We start from the raw sequence: 22,566 nt of genomic DNA, 5'->3' as shown, positions 1-22,566 counted from the left end.
CATTCAAAGTTGTTTTTCAAGCATTAAAGAAATCGTTAAATATTTTCGAAGAGTATTACGTAAACGAGAATGGTCGGTAGTGAAAATATAAACTTTCCCGAAATATGTACACTTTAAAGCTAATAACACCAGGAATGTGTATAAATTTGTTAGACAGTTAAGACAAAGGCACAAATCGCACGTAGCTCTATGCTGAGATGGAACAGGAAAAATAATATGTGATAGTGAAATGAATGACATTTGGAAAAATTATTTTCAAAACCTATTAAGCATAGAGAAACTGATTTGGAAACAGACAGCAGTCCGTCACACCATAGAAAGGATAGTGTCATGGCATCTATATCAATCAGTGAGGTTCAAAACGCAATCTCTGCGGCAAAATATGGAAAGGTATCAGAGATTAATAACATACCATAGAAAGTATTCTAGATGGAATATTCATCATCACCAATATTGATGTTACAGCTTGGAACAAGATTTGTCCTAAATTTTGTTGATATTTAGCCCAACTCTTGCACACGCCTCCTGTATACGTTCAGCATCAGTCTCATCTCTCCAAGGATACCGAAATAAGTATTGCCATCAATTTTTATACCTTTTTGAGTCCAATCCAGTTATTTAAATGCACTCTCCAGGACTGTGATAAACAATTTGGGTTCACCATTATATCGCCTTGTCTTACCCCACGCTCATTGTAGCATTCTTGTAAATGTTATAAATAAGTTTGGTGTATCGATAATGGACTCTGTATTCTTGAAGTACTTGCAAAACTGCCATCAACTCAATTTAAATCAAATTTTATAAATATCTCTAAATACCCATCTTGGGTAAATACCCCAGGGTATATATCCAGGGAATTTTCCCTTGAAAATAAATACCCGGGTATTTAACAACACTGGTGTTGCGGGCCGCAAGGAACAATTGACAGGGCCGCAGGTTGAGTATGGTTGGGTTAGAGTCTAACCCAACGAGTTGTTCATCAATAGTTACATTAGTATCAGGTATGACGCAAGTTTTGCATTACTGAATAAATAAATCCCAAATGTAGGACACCATTGTTAACTTATCGGTTTCCAAACGCGCATTCCAGGTTCTCTTGTCATCAAATCTGACGAATCTTCGTATTTCTTCAAAGCGAAATATGAACATTGTGGCTCGGTATACAGGATTGGCAAATTCATCACAAAATAATTCTCTCGCCGGAACATCCCAGCTTCTGTCAACTCCCGCATGAATAAGTAAACCACAGAATGCAAGAAATTCATCAACAGTTACATCTTTCCACGGTTGCCTTTTGCTCTATAAACATGTTTGCCCTCTAAATTAGTACAGTTCACAATTTCTTCTACAATAACTGGAGTTACAAATAACTGAAACGCTTCTTTTGGTGTTGCAGGCATATGTTTCCTTGCTAGTCCTGGCGCACGTCGAATAATGTTGTATGGTTGAATTTTATTTTTTGCTGGAGGTTCCAATCTCCATACCAGACCACTTGGAGCAATGTAACCGCTCGTTGAAGGCTTGCCAATATCATCAACATCACCCTCCAGAATACTCGTCAGGAACCAATTCGAAATTTCTATCATCTCTGTCATCATTTTCTGCTTCTGACACATCACTTTCTTCAGAAGGCAGATCATAACATTCAGTTGCTCACTGCACCAATATTTCTTCATAACCGGGGTCACCAAATCTCACGTTTTCACGTTCCTTTTTGACGCCATTATCATATATATCTCACAAGTTCACTCAATCCAACTTCTATTCCAACTGAATGAAAAACAGCTGCACCTACTTTTATACATCCAACAGTAATGCACGTTTTAACTTGCACAGACACGCACAATTCCGCGCAGCAGTGTTTGACAAATTATAATAACCCTCAACCTGTAATGAACAAGTTGAAACTTGTTCTATTCTATAGCAACTAGTAGTACACGGGCTTCGAAGGCCCGGTTTATGCAAATACAGAATTTGAATGTTTTTGAATCAAGTGTGTATTGAATAAAGACGTTTAGAGCATATCTAAATGCTCAAGCCGATTGAAATTATTTTAAGAAAATTATGAGTAATTAAAATTTCGCCGGGCCTAAGAGGCCCGGTTTATGCATCCTAGGGTTAACACCGGCCGTGAAAGCCTTCGTACTTATACTTCTTAGAATGTTTCATATCGTCGGATGTTAATTTATTTCACTACCCATCCGCGGGGATAGAAGTTTTGATGCTTTGTGATAAAGTGATTATACCACTAATTGTAAGTGTATACAGAGCATAATTTTATTGATAATTATTAAATTTAAACAGGTCCGTACTGCTACACCCCCCTTTCAAGATATCAGCAGTTTGATACTACCATAATTATGGATAAAGTGAGGGTGTAGCTGAACGTCCAGTTACATTCCCCCATCCATATACAACTCCTTTCAAGATATCAACATTTTGATAGTGCCATAATTTTGTACTATTTATTTACTAATTTTGTGCTACATTAAAAATTATTGTACTAATCATCTAGTACTTTTTTTATATATTATATCAAAGTGGTAGTTGTAGCTGGACGTTCAGTTACACCCCCCCCCCCTTTTAAGATATCAACACTTTGATGGTGCCATCATTTAGTGCTATTTATGTGCTAATTTTGTACAACATTAAAAATTTGTGTGTTAATCATTTAGTTGATTTTCAAAGTTGTTTTGAAATATTTCCAATTATCTACTATTCATCAATAAAATTTAAATTTCATAATTCGAACACCGTCATCGATTACCGACCATTACCAACCGTTCACTTATGTGTTATACTTAGGAACAAATATTTTATTTCCATTTTTTCATTTGCTCTCCAATATACTAAACTCATAAATACTTGGTTCTTGTTTATTTAATATTAAGATTAATATTAAGCATTTTTCGTTGGACTATGTGACCATTTGTCCTTTGCTTGCATGTGTCTTCTAGAATCCGCTTCGTCGTGCGATTTGGTTCCCGTCGTCCGGAAGCTTCTCGATTCTGCTACATCCTGTTTATGTTTAAAATTTTTCTGAATCGAGCCTTGTCTATGATTTCTCAGAAGAGTGCAATTGCGACTAAAGTGACCTGGTTGTCCACAATTATAACAACTAAACGATTGTTTTGGTGAATTTACTGAAGGGAATTTTCTATTACTTACGACGTTTGTAGAATTAAATTTCTGATTTCCGTTAAACTGCGTCGTTCTTTGTCTTTGTTGATTTCTACAATTTCTTGATATATGTCCAATTTCTCCACAATTGAAACATGTAATCGAAGATTCCATCACCTGCACCGATTTGAATCGATGCCTCAAGGTGAATTGATGACTCTCTTCTAGAGTCGCAATTTCTGCCGCCTTCTGCAACGTCAGATTTTCTTCTCGCATCAATATGATTCCGATGTTTTGAGAAATCTCTCTTCGCAACCCCGTCGTAAATTGATTAAGGACGCTTTCGTTAATTTTCTTCTTAATACCTGGCAATTCTTCAGCTGTCGCCTTACTTTGGTCATCCTCCAAAATTTCATTAGCTATCAACCTTAATCTAGTCTGGAACTCGGACACCGTCTCATTAGGTCCCTGGAAAGTACGATTTAACTTGTTGTAAGCTTCACCTGGAATTCTTCGCGGCTTGAATCTCTGGATGAATTTCTCTTTGAATTCATTAAACGTTACCGTCGCCGTTTGCAATGTTGTATCACTTTTGTAATATCGATACGCTTCTCCGGTCAGTCGATATTTTACGATATTCAACGTTTCTTGTTCTGTCCACCTATCCAAAGTGGCTCTTTGCTCTATTCGTTCAAAATGTAATTTTACGTTCTCTCTTCCCGAGAACGCTTCTACTGTTGCTGCGACCATCCCCAGTGACACGGGGGTAACGGTCATAGCTTGTGGGGCGGTTTCTGCCATGTTAATAAGGGTTAGTAAATATTCTGATTGGTATTAATGATTCGCGAATTAAACAAAATCTACTTTATGCCACTTCAAAATCCTAAAAATTTAACTTGTCAAAAATTTCCCTTCAACAAAAATTTATCTTTCCTAAACCAAAAATTTTAGCTAACCCCACACCTGACACCAATTTGTAAGGAGCGGCTCTTACTTTGTTGTGTGGGCGTGCTAAAGGCGTATGCGACAAGCAGAACCTTGTCACGCCGGCTTGGATTTAGGGAGCAAAGTTAAATGAAATTCAATAAAAGTAATCAGTCAAATTTAAATAACAAATTTAATGAAGTGAAATCATACGAAAACAATAGCAAAAGAAATAAAATACAACCTAAAATTAATAAACAGAATTAAAGTTAAAATAAATAGGAACAAACAAAATTTAGCTACAAAAATAACTCGAAAACTTTATATTGATTAACAAGAGAAATTTTAATCTAGTAATTTACCTGACTTTACTTGAAAATCGATATAAGCAATTTAATCAAAAAATATCTAAGTTCAACAATTACAAAATGATCAATTTAATAAAATGAATAATTCAAAAATAACATCGAATATTACGTAGGTTTATACCAAATCAGAAGAAGCCAAAGCAATTAGTTACAATCTTTACAAGTTAATATATGAAATAAAACATTAACGACTTACCAAGGGTTAAAGCGATCATATTGAGAGGAGCGACTCGTCAAAAAGTATAACACTTTAATTTTAATCCGATCGAATAAAAGTTAATTAATAATTATTAATTAAATAACTTACATCAAACTTAAGAATTACCGGAGTCTTACTCGGACTGTACACTAAGACTCTTAACCGAAACCGAACAGGGTGCTTCGCCGAAGAAATTAATTTAAATCCAAACCGAACTGTCATAAAAGGCGCTCCTCCTCAATATTTAAACCTTTACCCCCTGGACGCTCTTTCCTTGAGGAAAGTCCTCATTGGCCAACACATGGCTCAACCAATTAGAAATTGCAACATCAGCAATTAAACAAAAGAGAGGGAAGGAAAACAAAAGGAAAACGTTTCCCCCCTGAACGCTCTTAACTCTAAGAATAATCTTATTGGTCAACGCGTGGTTTAACCAATCAAACAATTACAACTATAACAATTAGACAAAAGAAAAGGAAGGGAAGGATGAGTCGAGCAGCGATCCCCTCTATCCGAGAATGAATAAAAATATCAATAATTAATTACCAAAATCTGAACTGATCTGCGGTTCGCTACAGATTTCTTAAGGTTCGTATTTGTATTTTAAAGAAGAATGTAAGTATACGTGAAGTCGTTTATCCAAACTGAAGAAATTGCAAAAAACCGCAAAAAACTTTGTTATATTACCTACTTCTTTGATATGTGTGACCCCATTATACTGTCGGTCGGCCGATTGCTCAAAGGAACTCCTCGCTACCACGTCGAGAATAAGTCTGCAATAAGACGAACAAAAATCAAAACTCACCTTAATTCCGTGTTCAATCACATAAATTCCATAAATTACAGCTCCAATTCATAGTTTTAATCACTTCATTCATAAATCGTTATTCTTGTGTGTACCGCTAGAGGCAGCACGAGCTAGAGCAACCCAACTCGACCGGTTGAATAACTATATATGTATATCTACCGGGAGTTTAAAAATTTCTCATCAATATAAACAAAAAAGTCTTAGTAAACTTAGGTCTTAAAATCAATTTTTTCAGAGATATAGTTGATTTTATGTTGCTTTTCAATAAAGTTCATATCTAGTCGTTTAGTCGTGTTACCCATGCAAAACTAAACACATTTTGTCTTTAGTTATTGCCAATCTCACGTCACTTTTGCTGGTGTAGTTGGGTGCTTTTATTTCATGTAAGCATGCATGAATACACCAATGCAGAAATGGTAGACATGCACTTTACATACGGTGCTGCTAATGGTAACACTTATGAGTGAGACACGTCGCCCTTACTCGGAAACTTACCCCAACCGTAACTTACCTACCGATACATTTTCACAAAATTGCATCAACGTTTGTCGGAAGTGGGTTCGTTTAAAACAACTCACCACGATGCTGGTCGATCTCGATGTGTGAGTACTCCTGCAGTAGAAGAGGATGTTTTGAGTGGATTGAAGAAAATCAAGGCACGAGTGTAAAAAGGATCTCTATTGCAGTAAACATTATTGCCGGAATAGATATTTGCAGGGAGTTTTGCACAAAGCTAGACTATCCTTGTGGACTAGTCGCAGTCGTTGCGAAAAAAATAGGAATCTCACCGCTGAAACACTGTACTGGCTCTATGTGACTGGTTAGACCTATGATCACATACGGAGCAGCAGCCTGATATAGGAAAGTCCGACAGACTTCAGTTATCAGTAAACTTTCACGAATTCAACGAGTAGCTGGATTGGCAATCTCTGGTGGAATAAGCACAACGCCAATTCTAGCAATGGATGTTCTGCTTGGCCTATCTCCTTTGCATATACAGAAAGATATAAAGATGACTACAACTACCATTTACAGATTTAAGCAACATGCTCAAAACTGTTCCGACATGTCAAGACATTATAAGCATTGATACTGTACTATCAATGCCGTCAGATTTTGCGGGATCACTATCAGTGATTAATGCTCGATACCAGATTGTACTGCCTGAACGGCAGTCCTGGATCGAAAACGAAAATTCTCTGGTTCTGGCAGATATTTGCATGTTCACAGATGGATCAAAAACGCCGGAAGGGGTCGGAGCAGGAGTATACTGCCAGACACTTCGGTTTAAACAAGCTTACAGCCTGGATACGTACTGTACTGTATTTCAAACGGAAGTATTTGTTATTGATATGGGTGCTAAAATCCTTCTTGAAATAAAGGTGAAAAACATTACAGTACGATTTTTCTGAGCGACAGTCAAGTCGCGTCCAGGCGCTGTAGGCCGTGAAAACGGTGTCGGCTTTGGTTAATGAATATAAGAGAACATTAAACATATTGAGTTGTGATAAGAGAGTTTCTCTGATCTGGATCCCAGGTCACTCTGGGGTTGTTGGCAATGAAGGGACAGATGAGCTAGCACGAGAGGGCAGCGCTAAAGCGTTTGTGGGGCTAAACATTGGATTGGACTGTGGGCTGAAGAGAGACTTCGCCTACTGTGAACCAATTCTCCTCGAATGAGACATGCTAAGATGTTTATTAACATCGACACTATCAAACCCGAGAATATTTTAGGACTTGCTCGTAGCGGCATTAAAGTTCTAATGGGTGTCTTTACTAGGCACTGTCGATTAAAAGCACCCCTCAACTTGTTGGGTCTAGCCGACGATGTTGAATGCCGACTATGTGCAGAGGAAGCGGACACGGTTGAGCATGTTTTATGCTGCCGCCTGCTGTTAACCGTATCAGATTCTCGATTTTTGGGTCGCATTAAGAATATTGAATTGCACGGTGAAATTTGATAACGTTATCTATCGGAGTACAATAGATCCTTAGGGTCGCGGTGCAAAGTTGGTTGGTGCGCCTACCCAATATGTAATCTATGTAATGTAATGTAAGCATTAATGCTTCTCTAGTTTGGAGAATTTTACGTCACCAACAATTGTATCCTTACCATGTTCAACGAGTGCAAGAACTTGTCGCTTCGGACTACGTTTCGAGAAGAGTATTTTGTGAAGTGATTTTGCAGAAGCTTGCACAAAAGCCGATGTTTCATGTTAGTTTTTATTCACTGACGAAGCTGCTTTTACAAAAGACGGAATTTTGAATGTTCATAACAATCACGTTTGGGGGGATGAAAATTCTCACGTTGTTGTGCAATCAAGAAGCCAGTATAAGTTTTCTGTAAATGTTTGGCTTGGTATACTTGGTGACCGATTGATAGTACCAACGATTCTTCCTAATCGCTTAACTGGTGAAACTTATTTGGAATTTCTGCGAAACACTTTGCCAATATTATTCGAAGATGTACCTTTCCAGAATAGGTTACAAATATGAGTAAAAGTCAAGTGTGAGGCGATTTCAGTTTTTAACTGTTAGTTTAACTGTTTTGTTGTTATTTATATGGTACATTTCTAGGAATAGTCTGTTGTAATAATTCCGTTCGATGTCCAGTATTTGTGTTTCGTTAAAGTTAAACTGATGTTCGTTATCACGACTATGTTGTGCCAACGCACACGCTCTTTTTTCTGTTCTTTTATCATTCTTGTGTTGTCTCAACCTATTTTTCAACCACTGAATCGTCGGCCAATATAACATCTATCGCAATCGTTCATACTTTGTACACAACTTTAGAAGTAAACATTATGTCTTCCTTATCCTTAGTTTTAGTAAAAATTCTGTTAACGGTATATGGGTAGTGTTCAACAATTTTGATGTTTATATTACTAGTGTCTTAAAATTTTTATCAATTTGTCTATTAATTCGGGAATATAACGTAATTTGGTGTATTTCATCGGATCGTCATTCTGAACTAATTAGGTGACATTCCTGGAATCCAACATTAAAAACAAGATCTTATTTAATAGTTTCTTAGGGTAACTGTTTTTAATAAATATATCCCGTAATTTTAAAAGGTTTTCTTTTTGATATTGCGGATTACATATCCGCTCTATTCGTGTTTTCATAGCAAGTACGTTAATTAAGTTAATTTTATGTTTAGTTTTGTGTAAAGAGTGAAAATTAATGTATCTACCAGAGAATGTTGGTTTGGTGTACCAATTGAATTCTATGATATTATCTTTGTTTCTACTCACCTTTGTATCCAAGAATGGTACCCAACCACCCTCGTTTTCCCTTTCTATCGTAAATTGAATGTTGGAGTTGTAATTGTTAAATTTGGTTAAGATGTCATGAGCTTCGGATGTAGAGGGGGGGGGGGCAAGCCGGGGCCTATGCCCCGGGCGGCAAGGTCAGAGGGCGGCCAAATTCACACTTTACAGACGAATGGATAACTCATCATTTACTTAACTTTGACCACAGAATAAATGATAATACAAGTACAGAAATTTCATGGTCATATCAACTCGACCAATACCCAGAGCGAGGAATGAGACGTGCTGCACGAATATATATTATTCGCGAGGCGCGTAGGCATAGTTCAAAATATCTAATACTATTATAATGTATTCTATACAGAACAAATGAGCCAGGTAATTCGATATGTAAAAAGAACTGGCGATGTGTGTGAAATAAAAGAAAGTTTCATTGATTTCATAGAAATTGCTGGAAAGACAGGAGAGGACATTTATCAATAGATTTTAGAAAAATTGTCAGTTGATGATTTAGATATTGGACAATATCGTGGCCAATCTTCTCATAATGGGTCCAGTATGGCCGGCATCCATAAAGGTGTACAAGCCAGGATTGCAGAAAGGAATGAGCTGGCCGAGTTCGTACCGTGCGTGGCTCATTCCTTAAATCTTGTAGATGTTCATTCTGCCTCATCATGCCAGGAAGCTATTAACCTATTGGGACTGATTCAAAAAGTATATTGCTTTTTTTGTTGGCTCCACTACTAGGTGGGACATTATGAAAAAATACGTTAAAACAAATTTAAAAGGAAGTAGTCAGACGAGATGGTTGGTGAAACATGTTGCTGTGAATGCAATATTAGATAATTTGCCAGAAATAGCGGAAGCCTTAGAAGAAGTTAAGCAAACTGCTCATGCTCCAGAAACTAAGTACGAGGCAGGTAATCTCTTAACTGCTATAAAGGATTTTAAATTTATTCTTAATTTAACTATTCGGGCGAATATTGAAGAACTGCAAAAGTATGGAACAGATCTGGCTCGAAAATACGAGCGAGATTTAAGCGCCGTTGAATTCTGCCAGGAACTCTACGTTATTAAAGAGCAAGCTCCGCTTTTATTTGGTGATATAGAAAAGGCTAACGGTTTCTATCCCTTGCAACAGATCTATGCGCATGATTTGCAAGATGGTTTTCCTAATATTTGTATTGCCCTGCGAATTTACTCTACGCTTCCTACTAGATCCGCAAGCTGTGAGCGAACTTTTAGCAAACTAAAATTAATTAAAAATTATTTGCGATCGTCTATGTGCCAGGAACGCTTATCGAGTCTTGCAATCTTAGCGATAGAAAATCGAATTGCACACTAGTTAAATTATGACAAGGCCATAGATTTATTTGTTGAACAAAAAGTTCGAAGAGTAAAATTGTAATTTCAATTCACAAATGCAATAAGCAAAAAAAAGCACCTTATCTATATTAAAATGTTCACCTATGTAATCAAATCTTTCGGTTAGAATGTTCTTTACTAATGAAATAGGAATATTAGTGAACAAATTAACTACATCAAGTGAAATTATAACATAACCTTTTCTCATATTGCAACCTCTAAGGTTATCCACGAACTCAAATACATTTTTAACGTTATAATTTGTCTGTTTTCGAAGGAAATCGTAAGAATCTCGGTTATGTACTTAGCAAAATCGTAGGTGGCCGCACCGACAGATGAAATTATCGGTCTCATTGGACAACCCTCTTTGTGAATTTTTGGGAGACAGTATGCTTTAGATAAGGTCGAATTGTAAGTGGTTAATGATTTTCTTTTAAGGTGGCGATTCGAACCTCTTGGGTTCGTAAAATTGATAAAAAAATCGGTTTAGTTTCGCCAATGATTAAGAGATGTCGCACTATACTCCATTTCAACGATATTCATGCATTTTTATTTTTCGTACCTAACTACATGAAATGAATAAAAAAAATTGAAGGAAAAGAATATATTAATAATGTTGATTGTATTTATTTTGATTGTAAATAGCTTATTATTACTTATCTTATTTATGTATTTTATTTTTGACCGTAAGAACTTTGTATTATTTATGATATTTCAGAAATATACAGGCTGGTTCAGTTTTTAGTCGGGAAACTTTACCAGGATGTAGTACTTGCCAAAATAACACAATTTTTTTATATAAACATAGGGTCACAAGGCTTTTATTTTCCAGCTATGAGCTGTCAAAGTTGAGCTAAGAATTTACATTTTATCTTTTATTTCGGGTATAAGTAAACAGTAGAATTTAAAATTTTGTATGTATGTACTACTGGTTAACACCTTATTTGCAACCAGACTTTAAACTTCCCTAACGCTCTCTAAGGGGATGAAATTCATAACCCTTTTGATTTTTTTATAACAACTTTCTAACGCCTTATTAACATAGAAAAATATGGGTTATAAAGCTTATTCATTATTGCTACTGTTTTGTCTCTTTAGCTTTTTTCTTAAAGGTAATAGCTTTAGCGTAAAAAAATAAAATATGCTATAATGCACTGTAAAGCGATATTATTAAAAAAAAAATTTCTTTATAGCTGGCTATGGAAGTTACGCATTTACTAGGATCTAGTACTAACTAAATAACACCAATTAATTGTGATTTTCATACGAAAAACAATAAATAAGATGAATGTCTGACGGAACAAATTACGTTGTTTTAAACGATATTTAAAAATTGATATTCTCCCTTAATAACAGTCAAAAATTATTATCAACAATTATGAGGATTCACCGTAAATGAAACTTACAAGATCTAAGAGCCAATTTTTAGAATAATTTTAGCTAAACATGCCGGCACATAGCGGTACATGGCACGAGATTTTGTTTTTTTACACGGAAGCTATTAACTTTAAGGAAAATACTAAAGAGACAAAAAAGTACCCCAAAGAATGAGCTTTACAACCCATATTATGTTAATTATTATGTTAATATTCCATAGTGTTAAAAAGTTCTTATAAAAAAATCAAGGGGGTGGTAAATTTCATTCCCTTAGAGGGCGCTAGGGAAGTTTAAGGTATGCTTCAAAATAAGGTCTTAACCAGTAGTAAATACGTACAAAGTTTCAAATTATACGGTTTACTTTCAGCCGAAATATAAAATAAAATGTAAATTTTTGACTCAACTTTGACTGTTCATAGCTTGCAAACAAACGAGTTGCGATCCTACGTTTATATAAAAAACTTGTGTTATTTTGGAAAAACTGAACCACCCTGAAGGACTGTGGTCAGCAGCTCATTCATAATCGCCTACAAATCTTCTACCTGTTATATAGTCTCAGCGAGTCTGTCTAATGAACGATATTAGACATTTCTCGGGTTCTGGTCAAAATAAAAATTTGAGAATTCAGATTTAAGTATAATCAATTGCGTTCTCTTCGACCAAAATATTTTCAGATTTCTAGCACTTCCGGTTATACTGGAAGTCGCCACCTACTTTTTTTTTTTAATGAAACACCCGATATATTTTTACATATTTGGATTTGTGTATTTTCAAGATTTATGAATAACTTAATTTTTTTAAATGTGATTCGGCCGTTCTCGAGTTATTCAATTTTTTTTTTAATATCTGCTCTAGCAGACATTTGTTCAAAAAATCAGAGAACACTCGATTTTTGGAGTATCAAGTTAGGATTCAGAACATGCTTCAGCAACATGTTTTGGTGGCAAGAACGGCTTGCAAGAACGAAATTTGCAAGCACCCTAACTTCATTTTTTTAAATGGCCCCCAATATTTTATTACTTAGTTGTCGTTGCCGTCTCATTTTACATCTTTTATACCTGATATGTCCTATACCTAACATTAATAGTTTGGTAAATAGTTATGGTTTTTTGAAAAATGCACACATATCGATATTAACTTAGAGTGCCATAGATATAACTTAGTGGAAAACAAATGTTTAATGACTTATTGACAAACGTTTGATGCTTGTGAGTCTAAAACCAGTTAAAATGGGTATTAATAACGTAAATATTGTTTATACAAATGAGGACATCGTTAATTTCTTTTAATAATAAATTTCTTAATATTTTAATTTGAAAATATTTTAGACGAAGAGAACGCAACTGATTGTACTTAAATCTTAATTTTCAAATTTTTATTTTGGCCAGAACCACAGAAACGTCTAATGAACGGTCTCGCTGAGACACCTGTATATATTTATTTACTCAGTAGCTAAAAAAAAATTGGCCATGAACAAATGCTATTTTATTACCAACTAAAGATTATTGATCAATTTATAATACATTTTATAACATTTTATAATTGCCAATAAAAATTATTTTTTATATTTATTTTTAAATTTTTAATGGGTACCTAAAGTCACCTACAAGTAATTGCCAAAGGTCTAGTTTAAAGTGTTTTGTTGATTTTAGGCAACCCATTTTACACCTTTTCGTAATAACTAAAAATTGTGACAAAATCACATATCTTCAGAAAAAACACATTCATGAAATAATAACACATCTATTGCACTTTTACAAATACGGAATCTCTTCCTAAGATACATGAGCATTAAATGACATATTTGTCACCTCGTTTAAGTTCCTAATCTCTTCTAAAGAACGATTTGTATTAAGCCTGTTAGAGTCATGATTATACAAGAATACTAAATATGTCATTCTGTACAGTAATATGTGTACTTCAAGCTTACGTATTTACTTTTTTATAAATATGTAGCATTAAGTCGTGAATGTACTAACTTCATCTATGAAACCTTTATCAAAGAGATTTTTATCCTGTTTGTTTATTTTGTTTTGAATGCAATTAATACGGTTCGTATTTAGTTTTTTATAGACTTTTTTGTCTTTAAACAAGTTGCTAGATTTTTCTATGTAATCATCTTTATCCATTATAATAGTGATAGAACCTTTATCTGCCCTAGTAACAATTAAGGTAGGATTCTCCTTTAGAAACCTTCTTGTTTTATTGTAGAGATTTATAAGATGACCGTGCAACCAACCAGGAATCTGTTTACGATTGATGTAATTGTAATAGTATTAGTGATTCTAGCTCTGATAATATCTCTATCATTAACGAATTCTTCGAACTGCTTCTAGGACCTAGGTTTACTAAGACTTTTTTGTTTATCTTGCTGAAAACTATAAGTGGGCAAAATATCTGAACATAATTTTTAAACACCCGGTATAAACAAGGGTTTAGTTAGACCTTATTTACACTTTGCTTTTAAACATGGATAAGTTTACATGACCTTGTTTGTGATTGGTCGAATGTGAGATAGTTTTATACAGGTTTCTTTTTTTATATTTGACATTTTAATTTCTAGGTTAGGTTTGTTAAGTTACCAACATTTGAAAGGTTTATGTGTTCTAAACCTTTTAATTTAGTAGAATCATTTCTTCTTCGAATTAATAATAATCTAATAGTACCTCACAACAAGTTCCGCCTTCGAAATAGGCGCAAAATGTTGGATTTAGGACCAGAAAAACAAAGTATTCTGAAACCAATATTGCTTTAAAAATTATATTAATGTAAAATAACAATATTTTATTTGTAGAGGTTGCAAAATGAATAGTTACCATGTGATTAAACAACATAAGGGTGCCAGAAAAGTTATGAGTCTGAAGCAGATAGGAATGAGATGATTTCATAAAGATTTCTATATTCATATAATGATAATTTGAAACAAGATCACAGATTCAATTATTGATTTAAGATGATTAACATGACTAAATATTAAAAAGTTAGCAACAGTCACCTATTGTATGTACATACAGTTACTGTGCTTTACTAGACTCATCACACTCATTCACAGAATTAGAAATTACCTAAGATTCCATATTTAAAATAATTATAATATTTCAAGTATTCTTGTGAAAATATATTTTAAAATAAAAACAATCAGACCTTAAATACAAGCATACAACCCTAGTTAAGAATGTTTAACCCTAATAAGAACCCAGTGAGGGGCCAGTGACTTTGATTGTAATGATAAATTAAGGAACACATATCCATTTAAAGAGTTTGTTGAAGATTCAAGAACACATTTATGAAAATTGTTTTTTATGTGAAATAACAAAACTTTTAACAAATTATACATACCATACACAATAAAGGATGGTTAGTACGCAGAAAGCAGAGATTACTAAAACCACAGTTATCTTGCGCAATATTTCGTGATTATATGCAAACAAACCGGTGAAGTTTAATAGCCGTCGCTTGGTACCTATAAAACGTTGAGGTTAGTCACAGGTTAGCTTAGTTGTGTTTTTATTTAAATATCACCACTTGAACTAAAATTATCTTTTTAAAGATAAATATTATTGTTTGTTTTCTCCATAATCGTATTATGGGTGTTATTTAAGATTAAACATACTGATAACATCTTCATACCTTAAAAAGTGTTACCCTCGATTTGTGTTGGTGCCCCACAAAGAATCAGGTATAAATAATGATGTCACTAGAAGATTTTATGTCCCAAAATCATAAAAACACGATAAAACCCAGTAAAATAAACAATGGAAAATGTGTAATGCCAACAACGACCTTGAACGAAGTGATTCAGCTTAGTGCGAAATTTCCAATATCGTTCCCGATAGATTCAGCAAAATGCGAATCGTTAAAAAAAGTTGTAAGTGACGAAATTTTAGAAAGAAATATTCGATCTGTTTATCCTATAATTCATGAAAAAGTTTTGATTTTATACAAAGACTTTCTAAGTCATAAAAGAAAATTTGGATCTAAAATTGAAAAAACAATTTATAAAGATATGACTGTAGTGGATTTGGTGGATCGATTATTAAAAAAACGGGCTATTACTTTTGTCGGGGTGATGGATGCTTGGAAATTGAGAGACGGCAAAGAAGGAATCGGCGACTGGGAATCAATTGGCACCGATGACGAAACCAATTTGAAATTAAAAAATTATCTTAGTTACGACGAAATAAAATTGTCCGCCTTTTTATCGGTCTCATCCTACACTTATTTCATAAACGACGGAAACAGACGAAATAAAGGTATATTAGAAGAAGATAGAACTAAAATTGAAGACGAAGGTATTATTATGGGCTTAATTGGAACAAGATTGGTCAAAAGAAACGTTATGGAATATCAAGACATTATTATTGATAAAGAACAAAACGTAGCAGGGAATGGTTACGGACCAACATTTGCACCAACTATAAATTCAATGTACGCTGGCTTTTATGATAAAATAAACATGACGTATCGGGAATTTTTAAGCTCAGAATTTAACAAAGATTCTGTAAATTTTAAAATGTTAGGAAACGACAATTATTTTGATAATTTAACATATTCAAAACGAATATCTCTGACTGTGGACACATTTTTAATAGAAGCTAACACCAGAGCGAAACAATCTAATAAATTTGCATACGTTCATTTAGTTGGAATTGGTCTTGGTGTTTGGATGAAATCAACTCATCAACTTGATGTGTTTACTAGAACAGTTTCTCAACGAATCATGTAATAATTATAGTTGATAAAAATCATCTATAATTGATTGTAACCTTTATTATTTTTTTTTTAGATCTTTAGGTGCACATCTTCATAACATTTCAGATGTAGATTTAAGTTATATCCAAGCTGTATCATGTGGTAATTATAATAGTGGCGATAAAATACCAATTGAAGGTCATCCAAATGGTGGGATTAACATTTATTTAACAAAAAATCAACCTCATGTTCGTTTACAAGAAATGCACGTTGGAAAGTTAAAGGTAGTTTCTTATGCTTGGGATGCAAATGCATTTCCCGGAAATGAATATTGGTTTGGAAGTTTGCAATCGAGCAGTGATCCTGCGGCTGCTTGTTCTACACAAGTTACAGAATTACACAATCCTTATGTCAATAAAATGCTTTGTGGTGCAAATCTTCATATAGCTACTGCTGAAAGTGGTGTTATTCATGTTGATCATTATTTAAAATCTATTAAATAAATAAATTATTATATTTCTAATTTAATCCATTTAGTCCCACTTTTGTAAAAACGTTTTTAAAATTATTTTTTGTAATTCGCGATGGTAATGAAAGCTATAACAGTACTCAAACGGGTGCTGTAATGAGATTTTAGTAACATTTTATGGAACCAGTTCAAGTTGGTGACATTGAGTCATTAATTTTTCTAGTTGTCAATGTGACAATTTTTGTCTATGGATGTTTAAATACGTTCTTAGCATCGAATACAAGGTCCACAATGATGAGGACATTGACTCTGAGCAATTTCTCTTATTTTGGGAGGTGTACATGAAACATTTTTGTCAGGTAAATAAATTTGGTGTTTTGACAGTTTCTAATTGTCAATTCAAATTTCTAGGTTCAAGTGTTACGGTGTTACCAACTGCTACATACATATTTCCCTACATTGTCAAAATTTATTTTTATTTAGAGAAAAAAAAAGGGTAAAAACGCGAATTACAAAAAGCAGTTTCTGACTCGTCGTTGCATAGTCGACAAGTTTGATCCTCAGCTTGTCCAATGTCGAAGAGGTGGTATTTTAGAGGCGCATGTATGTATGTATGTATGTAAGCGTGGAGTGCGTAGTTTTTACGCGCGCACTTAGGCCCCAGTGGGCCCCTTGTGCATTCTCCTTTCGAGGCTTGAGAGGCGCATGGCCGGTAAAAAACCCATAAATGTGGTCTCAAAGTTAAGAAATTTTCAAACATTTTCTTAAATATTTTCAATATGGTTATATATATATATATATTTCCAATAGTGATCTTAAACGATTTCGTATGATAACATTGCATGTTTGCCAAATTCAGTCTTATATATTTTCAATATGGTTTGTCTTAGAAAGACTGAATTTGGCAAACATGCAATGTTATCATACGAAATCGTTTAAAATCACTATTGGAAATATCGAACCACGCGATCAATGCTATACAGAGTGCTAACAAAGGTTATTTCTTTAAAACTTTTTTATTATATCATAAACCCTTAAAGCCTGTTTCAATTTAAAATTATTTTCACTCTAAGAAATTTTTGATTAGACGTCGTTTTCTAGATATTTTCAAAAAGATACAACCTCGATTTTGGAATCTTTTCATTAATCGTAGGTGCCTATGGAAACAAATTGTAAGTAAAGACAACATGATCGACAAACATTTCTTCTTATCGAAAAACATTCATGTGAGACATTTATTTGGAAATTTAAGACAGAAGTATGTAAATAACTGGAATCTGAGGTCAGTTCGTACACCCTAACTAGAAGAAAACATTTTGGATTTTTTTGGCAGATCGTAGTACTGCTAGTACTGTTGATAGCAACAGTTTAGACATTTCAGAATATGCAAGGTCTTGGCATGTTCTACACGAAGAGCAATTGTATCCATCCATTTGTCGAGAGTACAAGAATTTAAACTTGCTATGATGGAAAAATATACTATTGATGCTGCGTTTTTAGAAAAAAGTACTTTTTACAGACAATCATTGTTGTTAAGTTGGGGAGTTTTATCAATATAGTTATTTTCGGTGTTCGGTGGTTGGCAGTAGTTGGGTTATATATTTTAGACAGACAGAAAGTAAAAAAGCGGTGAATGGTTTTATTAGGTTTTATCGATTATATTTATTTTGTTAAAGAAGTTTGTGCTTTTTTTTAAATAAACGTTCTTTTCGTTCGACAATTGCTGTTTATTGAACAACCATTAACTTAAGAAATGCTGAAGAATAATTGCACTGAAGAAAATCCAAATTTCTTGCTACGTTGAGCAATAATTTGACAGATTTCTCTCTGTATAGCATTGTGCCATGGTTGCATATTTTCAAAAGTGATCTTAAACAATTTTTCATGATAAAATTACAGTGTTTACCAAATTTTGTCTTTCTAAGACAAACCATATTGAAAATACTTAAGAAAATGTTTAAAAATGTCTTAATTTTGAGAGCCCATATTTTTTGTCAATAGTTAGTCAAAGAATGTTATAGCATTACTTGAACACACAGAGGATTGAGTGCAAGTTCTCTATTGCAAAATCCCCTTTCTTGCAACCCCATAAGCCACCCTGTCGCCATACACTTCGCAGTAATCCAACACCATACCTGCAGCTAACCAAAACTACAATAAATAGGCATAGGTATCTTAAAAACATACAAGGCGTTCCATTTAAAATTTTCAACTTTCTTGCTACTTAATATGGGAAACGGTAATTCAATTTTTAGCCACTATGTATAAGATACTCTGATACAACAAATGATAGTCTATTTGATACCATTTAAAGAGTAATCGTGCCAATTTAGAGCTTTCTTGAATGAACGTTGGCTGAGTAGTAAAGTAATGCTCCCATTGTGGCTAGGCCTTTTCCAATAGTTAGTCAAAGAATGTTACAGCAACACTTGAACACACAGAGGATTGAATGCAAGGTCTTTATTGCAAAATCACCTTTGTTGCAACCCCATAATTGCAGCTAACCAGTTCTAATCATCTATATCCGGTTCATCTACAAGTCTCCTAAGATATACATATTCTAAAAGGACCATGCCCTTGTATTATATGTATGTTGGTAGCATTAGCAACCAACTTCATGGCATATTATTCTGTAAGTGACACGTACGATGATTGTGTAAAAACTAGATTCTCGTATAGCTTTTGTTAATAAAGTAAACTAAAATTCCATTCGTGAGCGTTTTATTAGTTAAAAGACTAATACATGACAGCCCTAACATTAGCTGAATACCCTTATTATTATTCTTGTCGGGCTGAGGGGAGCGGCCCTTTGTTCAGGTATGGTTTTTAAAGTAACACACAACTAGCATTAACGATATATTAAGAAACAAACTATGAGAATGAATAATGTTTAGCGGTAACTATTAACAACAACTTGTGCGACCATGTCTATTTTTCTTCTTATTGTTTCTAACGGTTATTTTATATTCTGAACATAGCCTCAAACACATGTGTCGCCATCTATTGTGTTTATATCTAAACTGTACAAAATACTAACTTCTTTTATTTAATATCACATCTCAACACCCCTCTCGTTACCGCGACCTATAAGATCTATTGTAACTTTAGCCCTCCAAAAGTTTAGGGCAAATGTAGGTCCTTGATGAACCTTAGTATTGCCCCAAGGTCTTGTACCTTTATGTCGGTAGGTATCAAAAGAGCTTTACCGAAAATGTTATGTCTTAGACGGCCTCTGGCGACGCAATTAGACAGTATATGTTCAGCTGTTTCTGACTCGTCGCAGCAAAGTCGACAAGTTTGATCCTCAGCTTGTCCAATGTGGAAGAGGTGGTATTTTAGGGGCGCATGGCCGGTCAAGTAACCTTAGAGTGTCCTTAGATCCTCTTTGCTGAGGCATAAAACCTCTTTGGTTTTGTTTTGCGACGGAGTTATCATACTCTTCGCTTGTCTGTGACCTGAAAGTTCTTTCCAGTTTAAAGCTACTCTTGAGGCTTCCCAAGAGTTGATTATTTCTTTTAGGTGGCTTTTTTGTAGTCCACAACCAGGTTGGGGCCCAATGATTCGCTGCCTCTTTGGCAAGCTTGTCCACCTTCTCATTGCCCTCAATGTTGCTGTGATCTGGAACCCACCATAGAGTAACATCATTGCCCTTAGCAAGTTCTCTCAGGTTGCCGGTACATTCTCTGATCAGTGCGGAGTCACACGTGTAGACCTGAATTGCCTTTAAAGCAGCCCAACTGTCTGTGAAAATGCTTATGGATGCACCTTTCTGTCCCTTTTGTAGGTTCAACACGGTGCGGAAGTTTATAGCAAGAACTACTGCTTGAAAAATAATTATGCCCGAACTGAGGAGCAGTTTAATGTGGCTATTTGATCCACTGATGGTCATGCCTACTCTGGATCTAACTGTCTTTGAAGCATTGGTGTACCAGGCTAGGGCTCCTCTTTTTAGTTGAGGCTCACCCTTCGCCCAATCATCCCTGCTTCTAAATATGACCTTATACAGCTGGTTGAAATTGTATTCTATCGGTATAAGGTACGTTTTAATTTCAATCAAGTGATTTAGACATGGGTGATTGAGGATTTCGAGATGTCCTCTGAGGTTATCCTGTGTGGCGTTGCACATATTCCCTGCCACATTGATTTTACTACCTTTTTAAAAAATCAAGAAATCTGTTTTTACGTTACTATGTATAAGTTCATTTTTTATTATTAATTATAGACTTCAGCAAAAGAAGTCAATTATTTTATTTTCAAAATACAAAATCTTTTTCAAAAAATACTAATATTCTATTATTTTATAATATGTGAGAAAACCCCCACACCCTGCATCAACTTGAGTGAAGAAATTGTTCAGTGATAAGGCACTTGAAGGTGCCTCCTTTTGTATATATAAATGGAGTGGTGTGAGACCGACTAGGGCTTCCAGAGCAGCCGTCGGACAAGATCTCATTGCATCCGTTATATTAAGACATGCTAACCACTATTAGATTTGTACTAGCTATAGTTGTACTGTCTTATGTTTTGTTTTTGGTCACCAAACATGTGAGGCCGAAGTCGCCTGCGGACCGTGGGTCTGATTATTGCTACGTAGGCCCAATGAGCCATTCGTGGTTTGAGACCCCAGTTCCTTCCTAGGAGCCTGCGTTAGATCTGGTTTGATGTGTCATATTTACCTCGGATTGTGATTACCAGGTGATCAGCACACCGCTGAATCTTGAATCCATTGTTTGTTAGGATGTTAGGACCATAGTAGAGGTGAGAGCACTCGCCCTTGGGGACATCCTCTTAACGCCTTAATAGTCAACGGCTCGTCTCTCAGACTAGCTGTGATCTGCCGACTTTTCAACATGGCTATACACCATTTGATCGTCGCCGTATGTATATCTTATACGTTTAGAGCCTTCTCTATGGATTCATAGGAGGTGTTATCAAAAGCACCCTCCATGTCTATGAAAGCACGTGGGGCTATCTCTTTGGTTGTAATTACCTCCTCTAAGTGCTAGTCAAAGAGCAGTAATTGTTGATTTTGCTTTCTGGTAAGCATGTTGACTAGGATGGAGTGGATTAGTGACAAGCACTCCATTCCAAAGGTATTGATGAATTACCTTTTCCATCCCTTTGAGGAGAAATGAAGTTAGACTAATTGGGCTGAATACCCTTGCTGGACATAGCCACTTCCCTTATCCGATTCCATCCGATTTGAATTTGTATGTTAGGTTATCATTTAAAAAACGATTTATATATTCTAAACCTTTTTGTGTGTCATATTACAATTTATTAACTTAATTACTAAAATTTGTTGTTGTAAGAATTGGGTTCTAAGTTCTAAAACTGGTAAGATAAGTATTTTAAAAAATATATAAAAGTAAATAATGCTTTGTTTATAGGGGTTGGAATAATGTTAAGTACAGCTAAAACTAATTTAAGACGAGTAACGCGAATAAATATTAAACAAATTACCAAAACTCACCCTCGATTCAATTACCTTTTTAACTGGCCTTATCGCACAATGTTAAAGTCGATTAACAGACTCGCGGTATAATTCGGAAGTTTCTAGTTTTATTTCTAATAACACGAGAACATAATGTTAGTTAATTTATTAGTTCGTAGGATTGGAAAGTATGTATTTCTCGTTAAGGCTAGGCTACACACATATACGTTAAGTTAATTTGGTTGCCTATCCTTTCAAAAAATCTAATTTGTGTTGTCATGACTTCAACCATGACGTTTTACAAAATAAAGTATGATTTTTGAAGAAATTTGCACAATTGCACGCATAGTTTTGGTGTGAGTTTATGTATGATGAAATGATAAAACGACGGTAAAACAAAATAAACACTGCTCAACAAGGAAAAACAACCCAACATCTTCTACAAGGCAAATATTATTTTCAACTGATATAAAAATAATCTGTAGGTTTGTATAATATAATATTCTTCAGTTTCAGTATTAATGATATGCTGAAGTTG

General features: G+C 34.6%; 2 protein-coding genes across 7 annotated transcripts in view; one reads left to right on the top strand and one right to left on the bottom strand.

The window, feature by feature from the left end:
• The window catches only part of LOC111429459 (uncharacterized), a 40,764-nt gene extending 18,609 nt beyond the window's left edge, over positions 1 to 22,155 (bottom strand). Inside the window, exons 1-2 of one of the 6 annotated variants that reach the window (XM_023065370.2) lie at positions 22,083 to 22,155; positions 5,303 to 5,384 (exon numbers count right to left, since the gene is read on the bottom strand). In XM_023065370.2, the coding sequence (XP_022921138.2) occupies positions 5,303 to 5,325 (23 nt within the window). In that variant the 5' untranslated portion in view covers positions 5,326 to 5,384; positions 22,083 to 22,155. Of the gene's footprint in view, positions 1 to 5,298; positions 5,385 to 14,772; positions 14,855 to 15,063; positions 15,153 to 22,067 lie in introns of those variants that run through there. The other 5 variants (XM_023065371.2, XM_023065369.2, XM_023065372.2 and 2 more) reach the window with 5 other exon arrangements.
• On the top strand, positions 15,122 to 16,648 carry LOC111429461 (uncharacterized). The gene is made up of 2 exons (XM_023065374.2): positions 15,122 to 16,155; positions 16,220 to 16,648. Exons 1-2 carry the CDS (start codon positions 15,122 to 15,124, stop codon positions 16,626 to 16,628), a joined length of 1,443 nt encoding a protein of 480 aa, XP_022921142.2. The 3' UTR covers positions 16,629 to 16,648.
• Positions 22,156 to 22,566: the final 411 nt, after the last annotated feature.

This window comes from Onthophagus taurus, chromosome 7, assembly GCF_036711975.1.
Source record: "Onthophagus taurus isolate NC chromosome 7, IU_Otau_3.0, whole genome shotgun sequence".
Taxonomy (NCBI): domain Eukaryota; kingdom Metazoa; phylum Arthropoda; class Insecta; order Coleoptera; family Scarabaeidae; genus Onthophagus; species Onthophagus taurus.
This window is presented reverse-complemented; position numbering and strand designations above follow the sequence as displayed.

Excerpts from the sequence above, each read along its gene's own strand:
- LOC111429461 (XM_023065374.2), top strand. The coding sequence starts at position 15,122 with ATGATGTCACTAGAAGATTTTATGTCCCAAAATCATAAAAACACGATA. Across the intron at positions 16,156-16,219 it reads ACAGTTTCTCAACGAATCAT|ATCTTTAGGTGCACATCTTC; the intron begins GTAATAATTATA and ends TTTTTTTTTTAG.